The following is a 26,952-nucleotide window of genomic DNA, read 5'->3' on the forward strand; positions in this document are numbered from 1 at the left end:
ATCTCCAGTGTTTGTTTTGAGATCTTATAAACATGCCTTTAAACTGATTTTGGCTGTTTTGCCAATGTAAAATTCCAGAATGATTATGCCTTGTGGCAAAGAAAATCTTGGACTGTAGCCCACCAGGCTCATCTGTCTGTGGGATTCTCCAGGCAAGAATACCGGACTAGGTTGCCATTTCCTTCTCCAGGAGATCTTCCTGACCCTGAGATTGACCCTGTGTCTCTTGCATCTCCTGCACAGTCAGGCAAGTTCTTTACCACTAGCGCCACCTGGGAAACCCAAAGAAAATCTAGGCATTTATGATAGGAATGCCAGAGATCAAGGCCGATGTATTCCAGTAGAGCCGAATATAATCGTCATACCAGATCATGAGGAGAGAAGGAATCTTATGAGTCCATTGAGTTTCTTCCTTGTAGTGGCACACAAGAATACAAACTAGCATTCAGAAACCTGCTCAGGGAAAAGACTCCACAAGATTCCTGTTCTTTCCTTTATAAATCTCCTGGCAGATTGTTTTATATTGGAGCCAACCTGAGCTCCCCTGCCCTTTCTCTCTTGTTCGCTGGCTTATCTCATGTGCTATAAAGGAGACATCCATCCACCCAGAGAATGCAATGTAATGCAATGACAAAGTCTTCCTACTTGCATGCACTTGGACTTTGCAGCCTTCCCTGCTTATGTAATCTAAAGCCATGTCAAATAAAACACAAACTTGTGATTTACCTATGTCCTCAACAGAGAAACACTTATGATCCACAATACCACCATTGCTAGTTAGCTTGATGCAATAGGGGGTCCACACGGAGGTATATGATGAATTAAAGTAACAGCTGTTTTCACCAGCAGAGACGTAATCAGGGCATTCTTTCCATTCTTGAATATCCCTGAAATGGAGGGTAAAAAGGAAGAATTGTTCCCCAAATCATGCAGTGGTGCAAGTCAAAGCAAGCTGCGTAAGAGTCAGATTCAATAAACCAGGACACAAGTATTTTATGAGCTAGTATCTTAGTGGTACCATTTCCAAGGACTAGCACATCTGTGGACTGATGATCAGTGTCTGCAGACCAAGAGGAAGCCTTTTGGCACGTCTGTCTATAGTAAAAGCATCCCTTCATTGACTGCATATAAGGTGCCAGCTCCTAATTTAAGTGATTCATTGGTGGGTACTTTCCCCATTCTACAGATGAAAGTTCTGAGGCTTACAGAGGTTTAAAAATATTCTTTTATTAAAACACTGCAGAATCAACTCCTAAACTATAGAGATTCCCAGCGAACAGCTGAGTCTTTAAACCTAGGTATTTCCCCAACTCATGGCAGAAGAAACTGAGGCGACACATGGATGGTGTTCTCTAAGCTGAGTGACATTGAGATGTGGATGGTCCTGAAGAGGAACATCAGCTACCACCCTACTCTGAACCATTGCATCCTATGTCCATCTCCTCTGCAAGGTTGTCCTGTGCTTGGCAGTGGAGGGTGGGAGTTTTCCTGATGCCTTGAACTCCTTCCCACATTCCTGATATCTTTTCTTAATTAAACAAAGAGCCATGGTAACATTTCAAACATGCTGGATATCCAGGTAACCTTTAAGAAACACAGGACTCCTAGCCTTTCCCCATCTACTCATAGAAGAAACCAAAGAAATTTAAAACCCAGACCAGAAATTAAAAAAATTCTCCAAACTAAGAAAGCATTTTTATTTTCCATTTTGTAAATGGGAATGGGCATTTAATTATAATATCAAAAGAATGGAAAAAACAAAAATGGGGCTGCACTGAATCAATGTGTTTACCTATCAGTTCCTTTGTGAGTTTCTCTACAAAGAATGAGCTCATCCTCTTCCTGTATCTTGGATCAGATACGAATAAATGAAACAAGTCATGGAGGACAGATGGACACATAGAGAATACTGAAGAAATCAGAAAAGCTATACCTCCATATCTAAGATCCATCCTAGAGTTACTCACCTCCACCCCATTCCACAGAAGGCATTATTTACCTCAGTGACTTAAAACAACAGCAGAATTGATTTGAATGGAAAAGAGATGGCAGGAAGGTCACTGGGGGGAGGATGTCAGAATTTGGGGAAAGGATTTACCCTGATCAGCTGCCAAGGGGACCTGAACAAAAATGCAGAGCAATCAAAAGATGGCTCAGACTCAAGTCCATCCCAGCAGGAACAGGTGAGAGAATGTGACAGCTCTCCTCCAACCTCCCATCTGCCTGCCTGCCTGAATGAGTGAATTCAGCAAGTCATCTTTGGGTGCCTCCTATGCAAGCACTCTGTAGGTATCATATCTGACACGAGCACTGTGTGGCTGTAAGGATTAATAGGACTTGATCCCTACTTTCAGGCTAGAAGGTGACTCAAATTATCCACTGAGTACTTTTTTTTTTTTTTTTGGTCTCCTTTATTCAGGACATGAGTGTTTCATAAGCATTGATTATACATAAAATACTGTGCTTGATATATACAGGGGAGTCATGTGTGTCTAAAATACTTCAGCCTCAGGGGAATGAGAAACCATATTACAAAGCAGAGTGGGCAAGTGTTCATACGTGGTGCTCACTGGAATTAGAAAAGAGAATGATTGCCTTGACCATTCATGGGCGGCTTCGGGTGAGCGAGGTACTCTTAGCAATCTTGAAGAAGGGTAAAAGTTTAAAAGATGGCAATAGGGGAAGGAAGAGAGGGAACAGAGGCGGTGGAATCACTGGGCAAAACTTTCTTAAATTAGAATTGCTACTTAGGTGGGGTCACTGTTATTTACTTACTCTTCACTAGGCTGAGAAAGCAGGTAACGTGTGGCTGAGGCAAAAGCGAGAAGGAATGACCTTGTGTCTCTAAGGTGCTTGCGGCTGGTGGGCCAGGCTATGGAGGTCTGTGAGTATCACTCAAGGGAGTGGGTGCTTGGCAGCAGGAGACAAGAAGGACCCCACAGGCTGTGCAAGGGCAGGGACTGGGAGAAAGGGACGAGAAGCTGGGAGAAGACACACGTTTTCTTCTTTACAGCTGTTTCCCAAGCTGGTCTGTTTGGCACTAGGAGGACACTTATGTAATATCAAGGGGTCCTTGAGACAGCTGCTCATCAGCTGTTGGAAAGAACTTGGGATTAACATGGACAGTGGACTGTTACTCAATTTCTGGTTGAGGCTCTTAAAAGTTGCATATCCTTGGATGAGAGGGAGATTCAGTGGGAAAATTAAGGGGGTAGAGGGTAGAAGGAAGGATAAACGGTGTGTGTGTGTATTCAGAATAGGAAAAAGATTGAAAAATATGGATAGGTAGGTCATTGAACTATGGTATAGTTTATCTTGAAAGACTTTCAAAAATAAATACGAGTGTAGTAAAAGAGAATGGTTTTATAAGATTGCCTAGGGAATGAGATTTTCATATAATAGTTAAGGCGTCAAATTTTGTATAATAAGTCAAATGTATTTAGCAAATTGAGAGTATTAAAGTCAGTATGAAAACATTCTGAAGATGCAGGCCAGTGCTTAGCAGGTCTGGATTGGTAATAGGAAATGAGCTCTGTGTATGGCGTGCAGTTTCTCAACTCTGGCCTGTCAGCAACCTGGTCCCCACAGGGATGGTATGAAAAACCCTGTTTAGATTATCTCCAACCCATTAGCTCCACTGAACAAACAACTTAAAGTACTTCTCTAAAGCACAATGGATCAGGAAGAGCCACTTCAAAACACAACTCCCAACCCCCTCCCTCATTAACTGAAGTTGAATTTTATTGTAAATACATACTTAAAACTTATTTTTAAACTTAAATTTAGACAAACGCCAAATGGACACACAACACAGATGCTCTGTTGCCTGCCTTCACTGGGTTGAATTTCTCTACAGATGACCAAAGCCCATTTCTAAAAGCTACTCTCTCCTTCTTTTAGTCCCAAGACTTAAGTGCTTTAGATTTGTTCCCAGACTGGCTTGTGAAACAGGGCTGAGAATTCTAGAAAGAGCCTATCCATAAAAATCAGAATAAAGAACAGAAGATGTGCTTTCCACCTAAAGGTACCTAACTGGAAGACAAAAAAACCCAAACAAACCATCATCCCATTTATGTCCTAAGGGCAACTGTTTTCAAGCCATCCAGATCATGTGTGTTAGGCTTAATATTTAAGAGTTTCTTTTTATTTTTTAAGTAACTGCTCATTTTCCTTTCTAATTTCCTCTACAACCTGGCAGGGCAAATAAACTTTCTTTTCAAAAACCAGGATAATTTGTTGAGGAGGTGTTTGTGCGGGTGGGGGATATATAGCCTTTGGGAACTAGTCTTCACTTGCCCACTTCTTTGGAAATGAGGCATCTGCAGGAACAGGCTGAGAGCAGAGTAGGCTGAAAGGCTCCCAGGGGCCCCTTTTCACCAGGCCTGCAATTTGCATTCCTGCAGAGTCCCGGCCCAGCTCTGAGGCTGAATCTGAGATGCTCCCGTCACAGGGTGGCATGGACTATTCTGAATTGGCTGCCTCTTCCACTGGCTCACCTGGCTGGAAGCAGAGCCAGCCAAGCAGGCAGCCTGGGCCTGTCCTGTGGACCAGCCTGACCTGGTTAGATTCCCTGGTGCTTTAGCTACCAAGGCCAGGCCTGGAGTGCAGTGGCCCCATCCCAATCCTCCCTGTCTCCACTACTCTGCCTCTGGATGACTTCCGGTCACAGTTTCATTTGTGTGCCAGGGACGGGGAGTTGTGATTCTACAGTTCCAGGAGGTACCAGGGAACTGCTTTCCATCAAACAGTGACTGGAGCCAGAAAGCGCATCTGTATCTGCCGCTTCCTGTAAACAGGTGATGCAAAGTCCCACATGCGTACTCTATTAGGTGCAGCCCTGCTGCTGCATACTCCTAATCCCATCAATTCTACCCTTTCCAGATAAATGGCGCTGGGCTATTTGGGCTAAAATACTCGAGGTTCATAACATTGTACAGAAGGTGGTGATCAAAACCATCCCCGAGATAAAGACATGCAAAAAGGCAAAACAGCTGTCTGAGGATACCTTGTAAATAGCTGAGAAAAAAAGACAAGTGAATGGCAAAGGAGAAAAGGAAAGATATACCCATCTAAATGCACAGTTCCAAAGAATAGCAAGGAGAGACAAGAAAGCCTTCCTAAGTGAACAATGCAAAGAAATAGAGCAAAACAATAGAATGGGAAAAGCTAGAGATCTCTTCAAGAAAATTAGATACCAAGGGAACATTTCACGCAAAGATGGGCACAAAAAAGGACAGAAATGGTATGGACCTAACAGAAGCAGAACATATTAAGAAGAGGTGGCAAGAATACATAGAAGAACTATACAGAAAAGATCTTCAGGACCCAGATAACCATGATGGTGTGAACACTCACCTAAAGCCAGACATCTTGGAGTGCGAAGTCAAGTGGGCCTTAGGAAACATAACTATGAACAAAGCTAGTGGTGGTGATGGAATTCCAGTTGAGCTATTTCAAATCCTAAAAGATGATGCTGTGAAAGTGCTGCACTCAATATGCCAGCAAATATGGAAAACTCACCAGTGGCCACAAGACTGGAAAAGGTCAATTTTCATTCCAATCCCAAAGAAAGGCAATGCCAAAGAATATTCAAACTGTTGCACAATTGCACTCATTTCACATGCTAGCAAAATAATGCTCAAAATTCTCCAAGCCAGGCTTCAACAGTACATGAACCAAGAACTTCCAGATGTTCAAGCTGGATTTAGAAAAGGCAGACGAACCAGAGATCAAATTGCCAACATCCATTGGATCATGGAAAAGGCAAGAGAGTTCAGAAAAAACTCTACTTCTGCTTTATTGACTACGCTAAAGTCTTTGACTGTGTGGCTCACAACAAACTGTGGAAAAATCTTAAAGAGATGGGAATACCAGACCATCTTACCTGCTTCCTTTGAAACCTGTATGCAGCTCAAGAAGCAACAGTTAGAACTGGACATGGAACAATGGACTGGCTCCAAATTGGGAAAGAGTACGTCAAGGCTGTATATTGTCACCCTGCTTATTTAACTTCTATGCAGAGTACATCATGTGACATGCTGGGCTGGATGAAGCACAAGCTGGAACCAAAATTGCCGGGAGAAATATCAAAACCTCAGATATGCAGATGACACCACCCTAATGGCAAAAAGCAAAGAGGAAGTAAAGAGTCTCTTGATGAGAGTGAAAGAGGAGAGTGAAAAAGCTGGCTTAAAACTCAACATTCAAAAGACTAAGATCATGGCATCCAGCCCCATCATCACTTCATGGCAAACAGATGGGCAAACAATGGAAACAGTGACAGACTTTTTATTGGGCTCCAAAAGCACTGCAGATGGTGACTGCAGCCATGAAATTAAAAGACGCTTGCTCCTTGGAAGAAAAGCTATGACAAACCTAGACAGCATATTAAAAAGCAGAGACATTACTTTGCCAACAAAGGTCTGTATAGTCAAAGCTATGGTTTTTACAGTAGTCATGTATGGATGTGAGAATTGGACTATAAAGAAAGCTCAGCACTGAAGAATTGAGGCTTTTGAACTGTGGTGTTGGAGAAGACTCTTTGAGAATCCCTTGGACTGCAAGGAGATCAAATCAGTCAATCCTAAAGGAAATCAATCCTGAATATTCATTGGAAGGACTGATGTTGAAACTGAAGCTTCGATACTTTGGTCACCTGATGCAAAGAGCTGACTCATTGGAAAAGATCCTGATGCTGGGGAAAATTGAAGGCAGGAGAAGGGGATGACAGAGGATGAGATGGTTGGATGGCATCACTGACTAGATGGACGTGAGTTTGAGCAAGCTCTGGGAGACGGTGAAGGACAAGGAAGCCTGGCGTGATTCAGTCCAGCCTCAGCAGTATCAGCCTTGCAGGGGTAAAAGTTCATTTGGTGCCCAAGCATCTCATCTTTGTGTGCCCTTTGGGGTATGTTTGAGAGACCTCTCACACATCTGGAACAGGGAGTAAGGCCCATCCTGGTTGTTAATTCAGAGTATTTATTTGCAAATTAAGCACCCAGCTCTGCATTAAAAATGGAATATAGCATATCAATAATCATAGGCAGTAAAAAAAAGTGCTTTTGTAGCCCAGAAACTGGAATTCTATAGTATTTTAAATTATTCTCATACTACAATAATAAGAATAGCAGCTATTATTCATTCAGTACTTACTGTGCTTGTCACCAAGCACTGTGATAAGGCTTTTTCATGCGTTAGTTAATAGAATCCTCCCAAGAAGCCATGGGGCAAGGCCTGTTATCTTCATTTTGCGTATGAGGTGGCTGAATTGTGGACAGAATGACTAATCTGTCCAGTGCTGCTCTGGAGCAAGGGCTGGGGCCAGGCTGAAATATAGGATGGTTGGCCCTCAGTTCTCTCCCTTCACTGACTGCTGCCCCTTCCTTTGGTTTCCTGGCTCCTCCGGGGGACCAATAGCATCGTCCTGGGACTGATGACCACCGCTTAATGGGGTCTCCACTAACCTTGCCTCTTGGTTTAGGCCTTCCCTGAGGGTTGGGTGGACAAGAGAAGATGATAGTTTGAGCCTAAGATTTTAAAGAGCATAAAGGTACAACATGAGAATATACAGAAATGGAAATCATACCAAGTGAGGGGCAAGCAATACACGACTTGGATGGTGATTACACTGAAAGATCTTTGTCTTCACTCTTCTTTAACGGCATACCCGTAAAAATGGAAGAGAGAAGTATCACAGTCCCTTATCGAAGATAATGAATTTAACAGAGACAAAGTCGATTTTCTACATAGGAACCAAACCATCTTACACATATCTTAAAAAAAACAAAATCAAAAACCCTATGGCTCTGCACCACAGAGGAAGTCGGCTGGGCTGTGGCCTTCAAGGCTTGTCTTGGTCTGGCCCCACCTAACCCTCTGACTTCTCCTCCGTCACTCTCCTTGTCTTCCACCTTGTCCTAGCCAGCCGCCTGCTTTCCTCCAACCTGCCATGTCAGCCAAAGTGCCTTTGCACTTGCAGTTTCCTCTGTCTGTACAGTCTTGCCCTCAGATAGTCACACGGCCTCTTTCACCTGTTTTATGTCTCTGCTCTCAAGTACCACTAGAGGGGCCTCTGAAGACCTCATTTAAGGTATCACCTGAGCTTTCAACAGGCACACACACTCATGCATGCTCACTTTCACACGTTTACTCTCCCATATGCTCCCATTTACAGATACACTCATGCTCAACCATACACACCCCCACACTTTTACACATATTCACACATGCATACTCACCTGCTTTCTCCCATTCATGCATAGTCACACTATACCCACTATTACACACTGACATTCATGCACCCATACGTGCTCGCTCATACTCACACACTCACCCTCAGACACTCTCATGCACATGCAGATATTTACACAGTGCTAACATTCTTCCTGGCTTTACTTTTCTCAGTATCCCATATATCAGTTGAAATTTAATTTTTTAAAGTTTTTAAAATTTTTTTCTGTCTTTCCTCACTGGAAATTAATCTTCAGGAGGACAGGGACTTTGTGTCATCACTGCCATATTTCCAGCATCTAAAATAGTACCCAACATATAGTAAGGGCTTAACTAATATATTTAAATGAATGAATGGGTGAATGCATTTAGATCACCAAAGCAGATTATTTCCATTCCCACCACTGCATAACACTCAATGCATTTTCATCAGAAAATTCATGGAGAGAAATCAGAAAAGCATGAAGCCCATACCTTCTGATATAGAACATCTGTACAGATCCTGGGCTCTGTAAGCTGTGATTAGCCCCATCTGTCCAGTGACATGAGAAAGTCTCCAGTTCAGGTGAACGGCACTTGGTGAATTTAAGATTCCCGGAAGAATCTGCAGAATAAAAAGACAAGTCATGAAATCAGGAGGGTAATGGATGGTCCTAATGAGACACACGTTTAAAGTGATCAAGAGCACACTTGTAGAAATGCTGTTTCTCTGGGCCATAGCTTCAGAGCTGTTGTCAGTTATTTCTGTTAGCCCTTGATTCCAGGAACAAACCATTTTGTCTTTATTTCCAACATTATTTCTTGGGGTGGGGGGTGCTGTTTAAGAAACCAGAGTTAGAGATGAGGACTTGGGCACAAGTAGTTTACTAGGAGGGCGACTCCAGGAAAGGAAGAGAGGGATGTGGAGAGCAGAGGACAGCTAACAAGCGTGTGCTATTCAGCTCGTTCCCATAGTGGCCAGCAGGGCCCAGCCCCACAGAGGTCCCTCTGAGAAGCTGTGCAGAGTGTGCCTTCCTGGTACCCTTGTCTGGAAGACCAGGGCGTTATATGCCAACTCCTACCTCCCAAGGCTGAGGGCTGTCCGGGTGGTACTAATGCCCATGAACTTCCAGGCTGCACCTGCACATGGGTCGAGGGTCCTTGCTAGACTTCTTAGAAACCTAGACAGGCACCTGAAATGTGCCCAGTGATATGCATGGTGGCAGCTGCCCACCATGGATGACTGTCTTGGTACCAGGTGGGCCCAATGGATGTCATGTGGGGACCACAGCATTCATTACAGAGCCTTTTCTCTTTTTATCAATTTTTGATGAAAAGTTACTAACGTTTGCCTTCTTTTAAAAGATTCAGCCAGTAAACTTATTAAATAGATACCTACTTTAAATAACTTATGTATATATATGTATCAATTCTAACATGGGAAGTGGAGAAAGCCACCTAGATGTGAGGATATTAGCAGACTCCTCTGCCTCTATGAAATCTGCAGTAGGTCTGAGGCAAAACACATGTTGGTGTATCAGTTTTAATTGTTCTTCTGATTTCCATGCCCATTTTGAAGATGGTGGTCAGTGTTAATTAACTGAAGCACAGGAGCTTGTATGATCTGTTACAAATGAAAAAAGTGTGTGTTTTGTTAGCCAAACACTTTATTATACAGGAGAGTTACTAGAAAAGTTCCTTTTTCTATTAGCTGTTGGACTGGAAGTGTTATTTTTAGATCCTTCCAGAAAATCAGTGCTAAATAAACCACATTTAAGCCTCAACTAACATGTTTTAGGGCTTCCCAGGTGGCTCAGTGGTAAAGAATATGCCTGCCAATGTAGGACACGTGGGTGTGATCCCTGGGTAGGGCAGTTCCTCTGGACAAGGGAATGGCTACCCACTCCAGTATTCTTGCCTGGAGAATCCCAGGGACAGAGGAGCCTGGTGGACCACAGTCCACAGGATTGCAAAGAGTTGGACATGACTTAGTGACTTAACATCAACAACAATAAACATGTTTTAACACCTGCAATGTTGAGGAAGGAATGCACATTCTGACTGCTCTTTTGCACAGAATGTGAGGAGAGGAAATAGACCAGATTTCAAATTGAGAGATCTGTGATCTAGTCTCAGCTCTGACAATATTTAGCCTTAAACTTCCCAAGTCATTTGGGCCTCAACTTCCTCAGTAGAGAGGCTGGAACAGATGAACTCTTTCTTAAACTTTATGACCTCACTTTTACAGTTAAGTGACATGTGCTGTGCTGTGCTTAGTTGCTCAGTTGTGTCTGATTCTTTGCGACCTTGTGAACTGCAGCCTGTGAGGTTCCTATGTCCATGGGGACTCTCCAGGCAAGAATACTGGAGTGGGTTTTCATACCTTCCTCCAGGGGATCTTCCCAACCCAGGGATCGAACCCATGTCTCCCACATTCCAGGCAGATTCTTTACCATCTGAGCCATAAGGGAAGCCCATGAATACTGGAGTGGGCAGCCTATCCCTTCTCCAGGGTATCTTCCTGACTCAGGAATCGAAATGGGGTCTTCTGCATTGCAGGCTGATTCTTTACTAGCTAAGTCACCCAGGAATCCCTTAAGTGACATAAACAGCCGTTAATAACAATGTACGTAATAAAAATATAATTTTGGCATTTGAGCCGAAGCCACCAGAGAACACCAAATGCAAACACCATTCAGGTTCCTATAACCTCTGTGCAATAAGCCTGCCACATACTGGTAAGAATAAATCCAATCAGAAAACTTGAAACATGAAGGAAAAAAATTGCTAGCTTGGGGGAAAAGAACTTAAAAGAATTAATTTGAAACACATTTTGCTTGCTTCAACTTACTATTCCTGATTATTCTGTTTCCTTTTAACTCCAGATGTATAGAAAGCCCCATATCATCTTCCATTTTAAGTAAGAAATAGGAAATTCATAGTTGTGGTGCTAATGGGATGAAATAACATGCCCACAGAGGAATCCTGCTGTAGACCAGTGCAGCAAACTACTTTTTTGGTCTTTTTTAAATGTCTGTCTTTCATTGCCTGCCTTCCTCGTTTATTTTTTTCTTCGTTGTGGCCTCTTCCTTGCCTTCCTTCCTTCCTTTCATTTATGGCTGGGTGTATGCTGTTAGGTGCTGTAGCCCCATGGATCCCAGCCTCCTGTTATCCACAACCTTAAGTATGTTCTCCCCTTGAGCAACTTGCCTTGAATCTGTGGAATATAACAGCATTGAGGGGATGTTGCATCTGGGATTAGGATACAAAAGACTCTGACTTCCGTCTTGCTGGCTGGCTGAGTCTCTTGCTGGTTCTGCTGAAGCAAGCTGCCATGGTGGTGAGAACCACACAGCAAAGAACTGAGGGTGGCCTCTGGTCCACAATTAGCAAGAAGTTGAGGCCCTCAGTCTAACACCCCTCCAAGAGCTGAATCCTGGGAAACAATCGTTCAATGAGCGTGGAAACCTATCCTTCCCCAGTCCACACCACAAATGAGACCATAGCCCTCACTGGCACTTTGAGCACAGCCCTGTGAGAGAATCTGAAGCAGGTCCACTTGCTAAGTCCATGTGGAGGAGGATAGGGAAAAATACTAATCATAGTAAATAATTGAATGTTGTTGATATATAAGGAATAAATCTAATATATTGGGCTTCTCTGGTGGCTCAGATAGTAAAGAATCCACCTGCAATGCAGGAGACCTGGGTTCCACTTCTAGGTTGGGGAGATCCTCTGGAGGAGGGCATGGCACTCCCCTCCAGTATTCTTGCTTGGAGAATCCCCATGGACAGAGGAGCCTCACAGGCTACAGTCCATGGGGTTGCAAGGAGTCAGATACAACTAAGCAACTAAGCACATCAGAACTTCAAAGAATGTAAGAATGATATAAGTCACAAATAGAATTTGTCACAATGAGCATAGGAAAGGGGGTAAATTCCCTTTTGGAGGCAAGAAGAACTGCAGTATAGCTGGCTGCTTCTCTTTTTCTTAGTTTCCTCCAGCTTCAGCTGTTACCACTGTGGTTGAAGACATTCAGCACTCCTAAGTTCAGTTCCTTAGAGTCATACTGAGCTTTTCCAAATCTGAAAGGTACTGGCCTAACCTTAAAATGAGCACCTATTAAATCTAAAAATCCCAGTAGAAACTTGTTCTGTGTTTCACTATGAAGATGACCGATGGTTATAATACTCTTTGAGTTCCTCTCTGATGAGCCACATGCAGTCATTTCTAAAGTAGAAATACTTCCTACTTGCTCGTGATTTTTTTTTTTAGTATAGCCCTAAAGACAGTGTAGGACACTATCCATTTACAGCATCTCTTAATGTTGCAATGGACAGGAGAAACCACCTTTGATCCTAAGTTAATTCTCACTAAGACAAATGACTGGAGAAGGCAATGGCACCTCACTCCAGTACTCTTGCCTGGAAACTCCCATGGACAGAGGAGCCTGGTAGCCTGCAGTCCACGGGGTCGCTGAGAGTTGGACACGACTCAGTGACTTCACTTTCACTTTTCACTTTCATGCATTGGAGAAGGAAATGGCAACCCACTCCAGTGTTCTTGCCTGGAGAATCCCAGGGACGGCAGAGCCTGGTGGGCTGCCGTCTATGGGGTCGCACAGAGTCAGACACGACTGAAGCGACTTAGCAGCAGCAGTAGCAAGACAAATGACTATTTCCACTCAAGTGGTCCTGCCTCCTGAAGAAATGTTAGTATTAACAATGCTCAAGATTCAAAAGTATTAACAATAAATTTGGGATTCATTTTTATTCTCTTTGGAGTTCCATTTTGAAAATAACTGTAATGACATACTTATTTTAGTTATTATTGCTAGCTTACATACATCATGCTATATATTACATCATGTTGATAATATCATGCTTATATTATCTCCTTTAACACTAATAACAGCTCTAGAAGGCAAGTACTATTTACACTTAGAAATGGGTAAAACTGGAGTTCAGAGAAGTGAGCTGCCCATATTTATATTACTGTTGTATGCAGATGGGATTAAAACACAAATCTATGTGATTTCATCTAAACTATTAGTACTAGCAACAAATAGTAGCTTTTTTTGTTAGATAATTCTCTTTTGCTTCTCAAAAATCCCCAGAAAGGAAAGATGATAAGCAAACAAATGTGCTCTTAACTAAACTCCTGGTAATCTGTAACCTGGCAAGCCCTAAGAGCAGGGTTTCCTAACTGTGACTGCACATCAGAATCAACTGAGGAATTGTGAAAGATACTGATGCCTTGGTCGACTCCCAGAGGCTTGACCAAATGTAGCAGGGGTGCAGCATGGGCATTGAGATTTTCAAAATTTCACCTGTTGCTTGAAATATGTAGCCCAGGTTGAGACAGCCACTGCTGTAGAGAAACACAGCTATATGTAAGCACTGAAAAGTTGGCTTTCCACATCTGTTAGGTTCTCTGATCAGTTCTAGCAGAACTACAGATCAAAAGTGACACTTGGTGTTAGTCCTGTGAGCCAAGTTCTGGAGGGTGCTAGAAGGATATGAATGTTAATTATGGCCTCAAAAGAATATAATAACGGTTCATGAACCCTTGGAGAACTAACAGATATTTCAAATATATGTATAAAACACCACATCTAAATGCTAAACCTGCCCAAATTTCTGGTGGACTATAAACTGGTAATAAAAATTAAAAATAAATTAATATTCTTATTGAAATTATTACTTCAAGAAAGCTTGAAGAGAGTTTTATTACTATTCAAGTTCTGAAAAGTCGATTTACGTTCAGTCCTATGATGACAGAAGGACGGCTGGGAGAGTGAGAGTGGCTGGGAGGCCCTGCTGGTTGCCCCACATCGCCTTTGACAATGACCATGGCTGACTCTGCAGCCAGATTGGCCCAGCCCCCTTCCCTGCCCAGCGGCCCTCCCTTTGGAGCAAGACAATCTTCCTGGGCAGGACCCAGACATCAAGCAGCTGCTGCACACTGAAATAGTCATTTGCCTTCTTCCCCTCTGTTCTTTCACCCGTCATGCTCTCCTATCCTCAACTCGTGACAAGACACAAACAAAAACCAAATGAAATCACATACAGGTGCCCAGGGTGTGCTTGAGGGTTCAGGGTTAGAAGAGAAGGAAGAAGAGGAGCAATTGAAGTGGGAGAGGAAGGCTGGAAGGAAAGGGGTCTTTGGAAGGAAAGGACAACGTTCTTCCTGGAGCACCAGGTCATGGAGGGCAAGGCAGGCACACCACAGCCATGTGCGCTTCAACGCACAACCTCCACTGCAGCCTATCATGTGGACCATCTGCTGTCAACAGTCCTGGACACTTGTTATCACCGCTGAAAGGGGTTGAGGGCTCAAAATCTTGTGAAGAGACAACCTTGCTCTCTGACCAAAGCATAACTGAGCGCAGACAGTTGACAGCTGCCTTTTGAATTGGGTGGCATAGATAAACAGTAAGGAAAGAAAACAAAAGCCATTGATATGATTAAGAATGAAAACTTGCAAAGGCATACAAAAGACAACAATTTTATAGAACAGACAAATGAATTTCATAAGTAAATAAGTGGAATGGGCGAGGTGGTTGAATTGTGTTTCTAAGATGTTACCTTTTATTTTTTTGTAAAGCCTAAATATTTGCTGGTCTTCCTGGGGACTAGGTTCTGGATTGAGGGGCACTGTATTTTGCACACACTTGTAAACACTTAGGTGGAGGGAAAAGAACGCCTTGCCCAGCTTTCTGGAGTCTTCCCTTTGGAAACTATGCTTTGAGGCCATGCATCCCTGGTGGCTCAGATGGTAAAGAATCTGCCCACAATGCATGAGACCTGGGTCTGATCCCTGGGTTGGGAAGATCCCCTGGAGAAGAGAATGTCTACCCACTCCAGTATTCTGGCCTGGAGAATTCCATGGACTGTACAGTCCATGGGGTCACAAAGAATTGGACACAACAGAGAGAATTTCACTTCACTTCATCCTTCTTCAAAGTACACTTGTTATTTTCAAAGCACTCATCTATTTGAAGAGCTTCAGAAATTCAGTGATTTCTCCACCCGAGAGCATCTTACACCCTCTTTACTAAATAAATGTCTTGTCTTTGATGGATGCTAGCCTGTCAAAATATGGTAAAAGAAATCTCTAAACTTCCTGGTTGACCACTATTGTTAAGTAACTAAGCTGCCTTAGAGATAAAATGGGCTTCCCAGGTGGAGCTAGTGGTAAGGAACCTGCCTGCTAATGCAGGAAATTCAAGAGACGCAAGTTTGATCCCTGGGTTGGGAAGATCCCCTGGAGAAGGAAATGGCAACCCACTCCAGTATTCTTGCCTGGAAAATTCCATGGGCAGAGGAGCCTGGTGGACTACAGTCCAAGGGGCTGAAAGGAGTCGGACACAACTTAGCACATAGATAATCTAGTGTCAAAGAACACACGTTTTAAAAGTCTGGTAGGCTTTTTATAACCTATGAATTACCAAGTGGTTCTGAAACTGTGACCACTCAATTTGTATAAGCTATTGGAAAAAAATCTTTAACACTGGAAATTGGCAAAGAATCTAATAAAAGTATTTTGCATTGGACGACACTAAATGTAAGGAATTCACCTTCACGCTTGATTTCCTTTATGGTTCTCTGCAGAACTGAGGAAGGCACAGCTGTAAAATCTGCTTAGGCACTTAATGGCTTAGAGTTCAGAGCGAGAGTTCACAAAATTTCCCCTGAACTATTCATTTCTTTCTTTTTTATTATTTTAAATAATTCTAGTACACTTTAAAAAATGGATTCTTGGTGCATTTAAAACACTGTAAGTTTGACTAAAACAAAGACTTAGTGAAAACATCCAGTTACTTTAAGATGAATGTCAAGTCAAGTGAACTTTACAGGGTCTTGGAACAATATTTGCGGCACATGTGGTCTGGCAGGGATTTAACTGGATGCAGCCCCTGTGGATAGCTCATCTGTATGGCAGTGTTAGGAAACAGAGCTATGCAGGCAGTACTCTTAGCCTTTAAGCCTCTATCTTTTCACCAAAGTTTGTTTTGTTGTTTTATTTAATTTTCATGGAACAGTTTCATTATCAAATGTATTTACTTCCCTTCTGAAACAGTTGTGGTTGAACATAATTAATCCTAGATTTTAATATTCAGGGTAATTAATTAATCATCCTTCTCCTCTTTCCTCTCTTCTCCATGGCATTTATCCAGGGTATTTAGCTTACTCATTGCTTTCCCTGGTGGCTCAGACAGTAAAGAATCTGCCTGCAATGTGAGGGACCCAGGTTCAATCCCTGGGTTGGGAAGATCCCTGGAGAAGGGAATGACAGCCCACTCCAGTATTCTTGCCTGGAAAATTCCATGGACAGAGGAGCCTGGTGGGCTACAATCCATGGGGTTGTGAAGAGTTGGACACGATTGAGCAACTCACACATACACATACACAGTACTTTCCCATTATTTCACTCAATTCTCTAGGACAAAATGATCACACACTTTCCTATCTAAGACTTTCTCTCTTCTCCCACCAATTCTCTTGAAATTGGGTGGGCAGGTGGGAGCACGATTTTCCCTGGTGTTTTTTCTCTGGCTAGGGAAGGGGATCTACCAAGGCAGTTCCAGCTGCTCCAGGTTCTAACAGTGTAGCCTGCTGGAAGATGAAAGAGGAGTGTCACCTCCAAGATGCGTACTTACTGCCCTGCAGGATGACTGACTTAGGAAATAGAACTGCCATAGTTTGGTTTTAATATGTCAAAGAAACAATTAACATTAAATTTAGTAAAATTTATTTTTTTGTTTGGCTGAAGCAAGGGACATCCTAGATAATATAATCAAATAATTAAAATATAAAGCAAGAGGATGTAGAATAATTGAAACCTCCAGTGGGAATGTAAACTGGTACAGTCACTGCAGAAAAAGCTTAACAGTTCTTCACAAGTTAGACTGGGCTTCCCAGGTGGCGCTAGTGGTAAAGAACCTGTCTGCCAATGCAGGAGATGCAAGAGACAGGGGTCCAGTCCCTGAGTCAGGAAGATCCCCTGGAGGAGGGCATGGCACCCACTCCAGTATTCTTGTCTGGAAAAATTCCAGGAGCCTGGTAGGCTATAGTCCATGGGGCCACAAAGAGTTGGACATGACTCAGCATACGGCATGCATTGTTAATTTAGGCATGTCACAAAAGAAACGAATCGCCAGTCTATGTCCGATGCAGGATACAGGATGCTTGGGGCTGGTGCACGGGGATGACCCAGAGAGATGTTATGGGGAGGGAGGTGGGAGGGGGGTTCATGTTTGGGAACGCATGTACACCCATGGTGGATTCATGTCAATGTATGGCAAAACCAATACAGTATTGTAAAGTAAAAATAAAGTAAAAAACAAGTTTCTACTCACTGCACAGAAGACACTACTAGAGGGGGACTTCCCTGGCGGTCCAGTGGTTAAGACTTCACCTTCCAATGCTGGGGGTGTGGCTTCTATCCCTGGACAGGGCGTTAAGATCACTCATGGCCAAAAATCCAAAACATAAAACTGAAGCAAAATTCTAACAAATTCAATAAAGACTTTGAAATGGTCCATGTCAAAAAAAAAAAATCTTGAAAAAAGACTACTGGATCCCCTGGTCATATGAAAATGTCCCAAGTGAAACTTAGCTGAAGCACTTGTGAATGAGGTTATCAGGTTCTTTTTAGTGAAATGATCCCAATTCCTGGAAACAGGTGGCTGGCAGAGGGGCTATACTCAGAATTAGCACATTTTATGCTGGAATCTCCTGGGGAATTAAAAATAATTACTGATGCTGTGTTCTACTCTTTGAGATTCTACTTTAACTGATAATATACGGAATCGCCAATTTAGTTATCTGGCCATTGGATTTTTAAAAGCTCTCCAGCAATTTTAAAGGACAGAAGAATTCAAGAACCACTGACTTATATCATCTTTTCCCTTCTGAGTCCAGAAGACATCCTGCTTGTTCCCACCACTGGAGCCTCTTGTCTGGTTCTCACAGACAAGTTCTTTGCCAGGAATGGGAGGGAAAAGTACATGTGGGTATATTCTCATCCAAGCCTAAAAGTATAGCCATGCTTTGCCAAAGTCAAAACTCTTGTCACTGAAAAACACAAGCCTCCTAACATCTCAGGGGAGCCTTCTATCGCCAGAGGAAACCAAATGATGAATGAGTCTTTATTTTCCCCTCCTTGTAATTTTGTCAAGGCCATTTAATTCTCACTGATGATGATGTAGTCTTCTATGTAATTTCATTTCTAAGGTTTGGAGTTTCAAATGCAGTAAAATAGGGTCTTTTGTAATGAGGACACCAAAGCTTTTTAGTTTTAGGGTTACAGGCACATGCAACATGAATTCATTCATTTGTCCACTTATTCAACAATCACTGAACATCTGTTTATGTGCCAGGTTCCAGCTTAATGAACATCATCACTTGCTGGAACAATAAATATGGTCCAAGGATGATGGCACAGCAGACAATTTTATATCAAGAGGCTGGGCCAGTTCCCTGAGAGAGAATTGGCCTGGTCATTCTTTCTTCATAACTTTTGCTCTGTGGATACTTTCTCGCTTCGTATAATTTACTCCCACCACATGTTTGAATTCTGAAGTCTATATTCAGATTGTTAAAACGTTTCATGTATATATTTCCATTTCCATAAAAGAATGTCCAGTATGACAAATGCAAAGATAAATATGGTATACACAGCCATGGCTTCCAAAATATGAGGGAACATTTTCCTATAAATACTTATATACATATTTCTCAGGAACATAGCCTGTACTTCTTATCTGTGTGTATATATGAATTTTTAAAGGTATTTAGTGCTGCAGCAAGGCAGCTGTGTCACTCTTCATTCTTCTAAACCAAGAGCTGTCAACCAGGGTGGGTTTCCTTTCCAGTAGATATTTGCTGGAGACATATTGGATTGTCACGGCTGGGGGAGGGGTGACATTTTTCAGGTAGAGGCCAGAGATGCTGTGCAACATCCTACAGGGAACAGGAGACTCCCTGTGACCAGACGACAAAGAATTATCTGGTCTAAAATGACGATAATGCCCTCTTCCAAAGAAATAATTAAGACTATTAACTTACAAAGTAGTTCTCCAAAATTTAAATATGTACTCAGAATGGAAAAAGCTAACACAAACATTGATTTTTTTTTCTGCTCAACAATGAAAAACGTCTTGCATTTTTAACTTGTTTGGGATTTTAAAAAGACTTTCATATAGACACTCTATTAATCAAGAAGCACTTATGTAGTACCCATTATGTGTAAGGTAGTCTTTTGAGTGTTGTGGGAATTATGAAAATAACATGACACATGGAGTCTGCCTTTGAAGAGCTACAGCTCTTCAAAGTACAGGAAATAATATGTGAGAAGCAGTTAACAATAAAAGGTAGTTCCAATAAAGATAATAATTGCTTTAGGAAATCAAAGAAACTTGTGATGACTAATAGCTGAGGGTGGAGAGACAGATGAAATCTTCAAAGATGAATAAGGAGAGAGTGGTGAACTTATCCTAGTTTGCTGAGATGAGATGGAAAAAGATTGATGATGGTCAAGAACCAAATGCCACGAGGTACATATCTGTACATAAGGTTGGGCTTATTCGCCTTCTTTGGGTTGAATCAGAATCTGCATTCTAACAAGTTCCCGAGTTATCTGTATCATGTACATTAAAGAGTGAGAAGCATTAACTTAAGGCATCTGCCTGCCAGCTAAGGGCTCTTTCAAACTAGACCAGTGGTTCTCAATGCTGGTTGCACATTAGCATCACCTGGAGGTCTTTAACAAAATACCTTCCAGAGATCTAATTTAATTAGATGGGGTGATGCCTATACAGTATTAGATGTCACTTATATCTTTAAAAATATAAACACTACTCTCAATGTACAGAGGGAAAAAGACTGAAGTGATACTTGGGCATTGGTATTTTTAAAAATGCCCCAGGTGACTCTAACGTGCAAGCATGGTTGGGAACCTCTGAATTAGAACAATGAGCTTCTATGTTAGATTAGTACAATGAATTCCTTAGCAGATATATTGAAAGGCCCCTTAAATGCCGAGTCCTGTGAAAAACACACCAAATAAGGTTAGCAAGGCAATACAGCATGCATTGAAATCTCCGAGATGGCAGTGTGGTGGACAGCACAAGCCCCTCTGTGGGTGATCTTCCTGGGGTCTCCCAGGAAGGCCCAGCCTTAAGTTCCATTGTGTGGAGCAGAAACATATGCTCACAGCTGTGTTTCAGGGGATTTAAAGTTGCAGTCTTAAGCATATACGGTGTTGTGAGAGCGCAGCTGCCTTAACTGTGGGAGTCATGGAAGTTAGTGTGAGATTTTGTGCCATAGATCCTGGGAGTAGAGCCAGCTCTGGGCTCCAGGACAGCCCTGTGTTAGTCCACATAGTAGAATGGCCACGGCTGCCTTTGTGGGAAATGACTATGTCTCAGTGGAACACATCATGCCAAGCCCTGGCAATGCTCCAGCAGCACATTTCCTAAGTCATTGTAGTTCTTCATTTATTCACTCCTGCAGTTCTTTGTTGGAGAGATTCATGTTTGTTGAGAGAGATGCTTTTCAAACTTTAGTATGAGAAATCTAAAGTTGAAACCTTGCTAAAATGCAGATTCAGTAGGTAGGACCTGAGGTTTTGAACTTTTCACAAGTTTCTGGATGCTGCTTCTGGTGACCACGTTCTGAAGGGCAAGAATTTGGATCTGTGTCATCCAGCATGGTAGCTGTTAGTGCCATGTTGCTACTGAGGACTTGAAATGCGGGGTACTGTGACCAGGATTTTTAATTTTTAATTTTATTCAATTTTAATTAACTTACATTTAAAAATGAAAGCAGTGTAAAATGTTTTTTCTTTAAATATAACTTTGTTTCAATAGGACTGCATTTCATTTCTCCAAAACTCTAGCATCCCAAAGTGTGATGTAAAATACACACTGAATTTTGAAGATTATGAAAAAATAATGTAAAATATCACAATACCATTTTATTACATTGATTATATGTTGAAATTATAGTATAAATATATCTTATTTAATATTTGACTAAATAAGATATAAAAGTTAATTTTACCTGTTTCTTTACTTTTTTAATGTGGCTAATAGAAAATTTAAGATTATATGTGTGTGTGTGTGTGTGTGTGGTGGGGGGGTGCTCAGTTGTGTCTGACTCTTTGCAAACTCATGGACTGTAGCCTGCCAGGCTCCTCTGTCCATGGAATTTTCCAAGCAAAAAATATGGGAGTGAGTTGCCATTTGCTACTCCAGGGGATCTTCCTGACCCAGGGATTGAACCTGCATCTCTTGCTTCCTGCATTGGCAGGCAGGTTTTTTGCCATTGTGCCACCCGGAAAGCCCCCAAACTGCATATGTAGCACTCGTATTTCTATTTGACAGTACTTGCTTAGATGGTAGAACTGATTTCAAAAGAAAAAATATTTAATTAAAAAAGAATTCAGAATATTCATTGCATCAGCTTAAACATGGAAGACCTAAAAAAAGTTGCTAAACTGGCAAACTGTATAAATTTGAGGTATAGAGCTAATACCCTTTTCAACAAATCCATTCTCTCTGATCCACTGTCCTGAGAAAGCTCGAGGTTTTCACCTAGTTCATGGACACTCATGGGCCCCTCAGCAAGAGACCCAATCCAACCTTCCTGAGCAAAGCCCCTAATCGATATTTCTCTCCTACCTTATCTCCTCTAAAACACACCTACCTCAGTTTCCAGTCTTGGACCCTTGGTGAATAGGGGCATCGCAGAGCAGCAGAAAGAGCACAGGCTTGAAGGCCAGCTGAAAGTGGGTGTGAATCTCAGATGTGCAACTTGCTAGAAATGTTATATTTTCCCATGTGTAAAATGAAAGCAAAATACCTATCCAGTTGCTGAAAATTAAATCAGATTATTTATATAAAGTGCCTGACATGTGACTGGTTTTCAACAAAGAATCATCACCATTATTACAGAGGACAAACTCACTAAATTTAAAATTGCATATAAAGCTCTCGCATTTACTCATGTGGATTAGTTAGATCCTCACTCCTTCATCTACTGAGTTTCAAGGCTATTTTTGAAATATAACAGGGCCTTATACATTGTAATAATTTAGTCTAAAAGTATGGTTCACAATGAGAATCTGAAACACTGAAATGGTTCACATAGAAATGTATTTGGAAAAAGTAAAAGTTGGTGGTTCAGTTGTGTCTGACTCCTTGCAACCCCATAGACTAGCCCACTAGGCTCCTCTGTCATGGAGTTCTCTAGGAAGGAATACTAAAGTGGGAAGCCACTCCTTTCTCCATGGTATCTTCCCAACCCAGGGATCGAACCCAGGTCTCCTTCATTGCAGGCAGATTCTTTGCCACCTGAGCCACCAGGGAAGCCCAGAAAGATATTTAGGACTAGGCAAATCTATTCAGAATCCACAAAAATGGGAACTACTTTCTTATTCATGTATCCAGTCAGTCTCAAATGTAAAATACATTTTTGTCCAAAGTAATGGGCTCTCTAGGTTCTATAGCAGGGTTGATACTTTAGGGCAGCTAACTGTTTATTGTGAGGGCTATCCTGAGCTTCCCAAATGGCTGAGTGGTAAAGAATCTGCCTGCCATTGCAGGTGATGCAAGAGACACGGGTTCAATCCCTGGGTCGGGCAGATCCCCTGGAGAAGGAAATGGCAACCATTCCAGTATTCTTGTCTGGGAAGTCCCATGGACAGAGGAGCCTAGTGGGCTACAGTTTATGGTGTTGCAAAGAGTTGGACATGACCGAGCGACTACAAAACAACAACAATTCTGAGCGTGGAAGGATGTTTAGCATCATTCTCTACCCATGAGATGTCAGCAGCTCTGCCCTCTCCCCCAGTTGTGACCACCAAAATATTTCTAGCTAGTGCCAAATCTCCCCTGGGGGTGAGAATCACCCCTGGTAAGAACCAGTGCTCCATGGGAATGTACCTCTCACTTTAGTACCTCAATTACCAATGCCCTGATTATACTGAAATTGCACTTACAATTAATAAATGGAATCACTTTTATTGTATATTAGTAAAAGCATTTTACTTAATGCGTAAAAGTTCCTTTTGACTACCATGGACTGAACTTCTCGTATGTGCTAAGTTCTTGCCCCATACTTCTCATCTCGACATCTCTTCTTTGAGGACCTTTACTTTATAGATTAGGAAGCTTAACTTCAGTAAAGGTACAACATTTTTAGCCAAAGCACAAAGCAGCAAGCAGCAAGGCTGGGGTTGGATCCAGATTCTTTTCATTTCAAAATGTTTTTTCTCATACGCTGCCCTGCTACTTTCTGTTTTCTTTGGGTTTTCTCTTTACGGTAAGGTTACTTTTTTGGCATCAGGCTCAGAGATTTATCAGCTTCTATGAGCTGTCAGATAGCATGCAGAGACTAGAGCTTAGAGATTAAGTGTCCTGTACTTGGTCTGAGAAGGTCTTGTACTTCACCTTTTAACCGATGCAAATCAGAAGAGCATGCTTATAGTCAGAACCATATGTATCCCTAACTAGCAGTGTCAGATCCCCTCATGGAAGCAAGAAACTAACGACAGTCACTGCCTCTGTGAAGTTTTCAGTCTAGTTGGGGAAATAAGATGTACACATATAAAATGATCAGAAAATAAACCATTTAGGAAATACTGGAGTAGCTGTATTGATCCGTATAAAGAAAGGGAGAAGCAGTATAAATTACAATGGATCTAGAATCTTTCGTAGAAAAGTTTGGATGGGAGGAGAGAAAAAATGGAAGTGCATTTTAGGAAGTTAATCATTTATAACAGATATTATACTTCTAAATTTGCCATTGTGAGTTAAGAGAGGAGGTTAAATGCACCTTGGTGGATATCTGCTTATCCATGGGTAGACAACATTTCACTGGGGGAACTCTCGAGAATAAAGGACATACAATCATGGCCCATATTTGCTTCTCTGTCTCTTCTAAGTCAAGATTTCCACTCACTTCTAACCATAACCCAAAAGACAGACAAACATACAGAAGAATTAGAAAAGCAGCATTTATTACAGACATAAAAAGAGAATTCTGGGAACATGACTCTGGCAATTCTAAACAGAAGTTTATATGTAGTCACACGCTCTTAGAGCTGTGACTACGGATAAACTTATACTCAGCGAGGCCCACCATTTCACTCAGCTGAAGAATATAACGTTAAAAAAGAGAGAAATGAATTGGCCAAGGTTACACAGCTGGTAAGAAGCCAGGCTACGTGTTCCACTGCCTCCACGAAGTGAAAATCACGGTCACTAAACATGACGCTCTGATGATTGTTATGGATTTACTTCACATCTGACAACCTCTAAAGCCTCACCAAATTTCAAAATGTCACATTTATAGAGTGAACCAAGCTAAATCCTGAGCCGTAGACTCTATGGCAATATTAAACCATGTCTTGGATCCCCGTTTTAAGGAAAAATAGGCCACTAATTAGGCACTTTGAAAGCTTTTAAGAAACCCAGATGAAGTATTTTAAGTACTAACATTCAACCACGCAATGAGTCCAGAATTCCATGCATAATTAACCTATTTTTATTACACTAGATGGCAGCAAATAGGTATCTAGGTATATAGTCAGTTAACTAGGAAGCTGAAAACAAAATGAAACTACACACAGATTGTAGTTCATACAATATTCACTGAATAAAGTGGAAGTCCACAAGTATTAATCTCTTGCATGCTCTCAGACATTCTTGAAGTTGTGGTTCTTGTATGTTTTTTACTGAGATTCCTTCTTATGTATAGTAGGGTGCTAAAAATTGTGGTGAATTGTTGCAATGCTGAACTGTAGAATCATTGGCTTTTGGCAGGTAGGGCAATATTTTATTTATTTATAGACTCTTTTCTCTGGCTATCAGAGGATAGGGGATGTGCAGTAGAGAAAAGACAGGTCTGGGAAGAGATGTTGCAATATATGACCATTACGACGCACAGGGTGGAAATGTCTATTAACAAAAGCAGGCTCTAAATACTGGCAGGTATTAAGAAAAATTAGAGGCTACCTAATCACCAAAAGGACTGCAAGACTGTCTAAGTTATCGTCTTCAAAATGGACCATGTAAAATGATCCACTGGGAATGAAAAGAACATACTAAAGCTTTTATTAACATATGTTGTTTATCTAACATAGAAATTTAGGTTTACTCATAACGAACATGGAGAGTCACAGGCAGCCTTCATTCAGCTTGTGTCAGAGTCGCACGCCACAATCGGCACGAGAAGGGCTCTGCAGGAAGGATGGGCAGGCACAGTTCAGAGAGTTGGTGAGTAGTTCCTTCACTTGTCTTTTTAACATATTAGGGCATTTAAAAAAATAGGTTCTACATGGCTGATTTAATGGCTAAACAGATTAAACTGATATTATGGTAGTTTAGCTAATCATAACATAGGAAATAAATGATTTAAAAATATTCATGTAATGATATCATTTATATGTGGAATCTAAAATATGGCTTAAATGAACCTATCTACAAAACAGAAACAGACTCGGAGACGTGGAGAATGGACTTGTGGTTGCTAAGGAGGAGACGGGGAGGGAGAGGGATGCACCGGAAGTGTGGGTTTGGTGGATGCACACTATTACATATAGAATGGAAGGACAACAAGGTCCTACTGTATAGCATGGGGACTATATTCAATATCCTGGGGTAAACCATAATGGAGAAGAATATAAAAAAAGTGTATATATGTGTATAACTGAATCACTTTTCTGTACTGCAGAGATTGGCACAACATTGTAAATCAACCAAACTTCAATAAAAAAAATTGAGGAAAAATATTCAAGTAAAGAAATCTATTATTGAAAGTAATTCTAATGATGCCAGCCCAAGTCAACAATAAGGCATTGGCCTAGCTAATGCTTTTCTTACCTGTAGAATAGCTTTATCCACATCTGCTAGGAAGCTGATTTCCAAAATGGGAAATTATCCCAAAGACTGTTTGAAATATAGATTGACATCTTCTACAACTACTCTTTATGTTTTTTTTTTAACATCTAACTTGATATATCTTGTTCTTTTAAGATATGAGACTGAGATTGAAATGAAAGCAAAGTAATGAAATAAATGTAGCACAGATCCAACCTTTTAAACTGTGTTTCCTAAACTGCTAAATGAAGACTTCTTTCTCCTAAAGAAGTAAACTTCAAACACACTGCAGGAAGTATTTTAGCAAACACGGGACTATTTTATAATGTTGCTTGGTTCAACTTAAGACTTTAAAATGTATATTTTTATGAACATTCTGTAACAAAATATATTAGAACACTGAACATAAATTAGAAATATGAAAGCATATATTTTGAGAGTTTTTAAAAATTTTGCTAAATATTGGGATATAGAATCCAAACTTCAGTGACCTATGACTGAGCATAATCCCTTTACAGATGAATGAGCAAAATGAGGTCCAGAGGCTTACAGACTACTAAGGTCAATACAGAACATTAATTTTTCAATTCTTTCGACTCCATTGCTTTCTATTTGCATTCATCCCCTTTTCAGGCTTAACTTATAAGGTATACATTTAGGTACACAAGTCCAGGGCAGACCACTAGACCTTATCCTCTTACAACTCTCCAAATGCTTTTATCATTAAAGAATTATTGTTGGAAGCACAAAGGTGCAAGGAATAGTAAAGATAAGGCATCTGACCATCACAAAAAATGCAACTATGTGTGATAGAAGGACCCAGATACTAGAGCAGAAAGATACCACAGGATAAGCTA

General features: G+C 41.4%; 1 protein-coding gene across 3 annotated transcripts in view; it reads right to left on the reverse strand.

Moving 5' to 3' along the window:
* Window positions 1–26,952, reverse strand: part of GHR (growth hormone receptor) — a 293,486-nt gene that overhangs the window by 25,694 nt on the left and 240,840 nt on the right. For 2 of the 3 annotated variants that reach the window (XM_068990483.1, XM_068990482.1), the window contains exons 4-5: window positions 8,704–8,833; window positions 727–887 (exon numbers count right to left, since the gene is read on the reverse strand). In XM_068990483.1, coding sequence (XP_068846584.1) covers window positions 727–887; window positions 8,704–8,833 — 291 coding nt within the window. Of the gene's footprint in view, window positions 1–726; window positions 888–7,872; window positions 7,896–8,703; window positions 8,834–26,952 lie in introns of all 3 variants that reach the window. The other variant, XM_068990484.1, reaches the window with a different exon arrangement.

This window comes from Capricornis sumatraensis, chromosome 18, assembly GCF_032405125.1.
Source record: "Capricornis sumatraensis isolate serow.1 chromosome 18, serow.2, whole genome shotgun sequence".
Taxonomy (NCBI): Eukaryota; Metazoa; Chordata; class Mammalia; order Artiodactyla; family Bovidae; genus Capricornis; species Capricornis sumatraensis.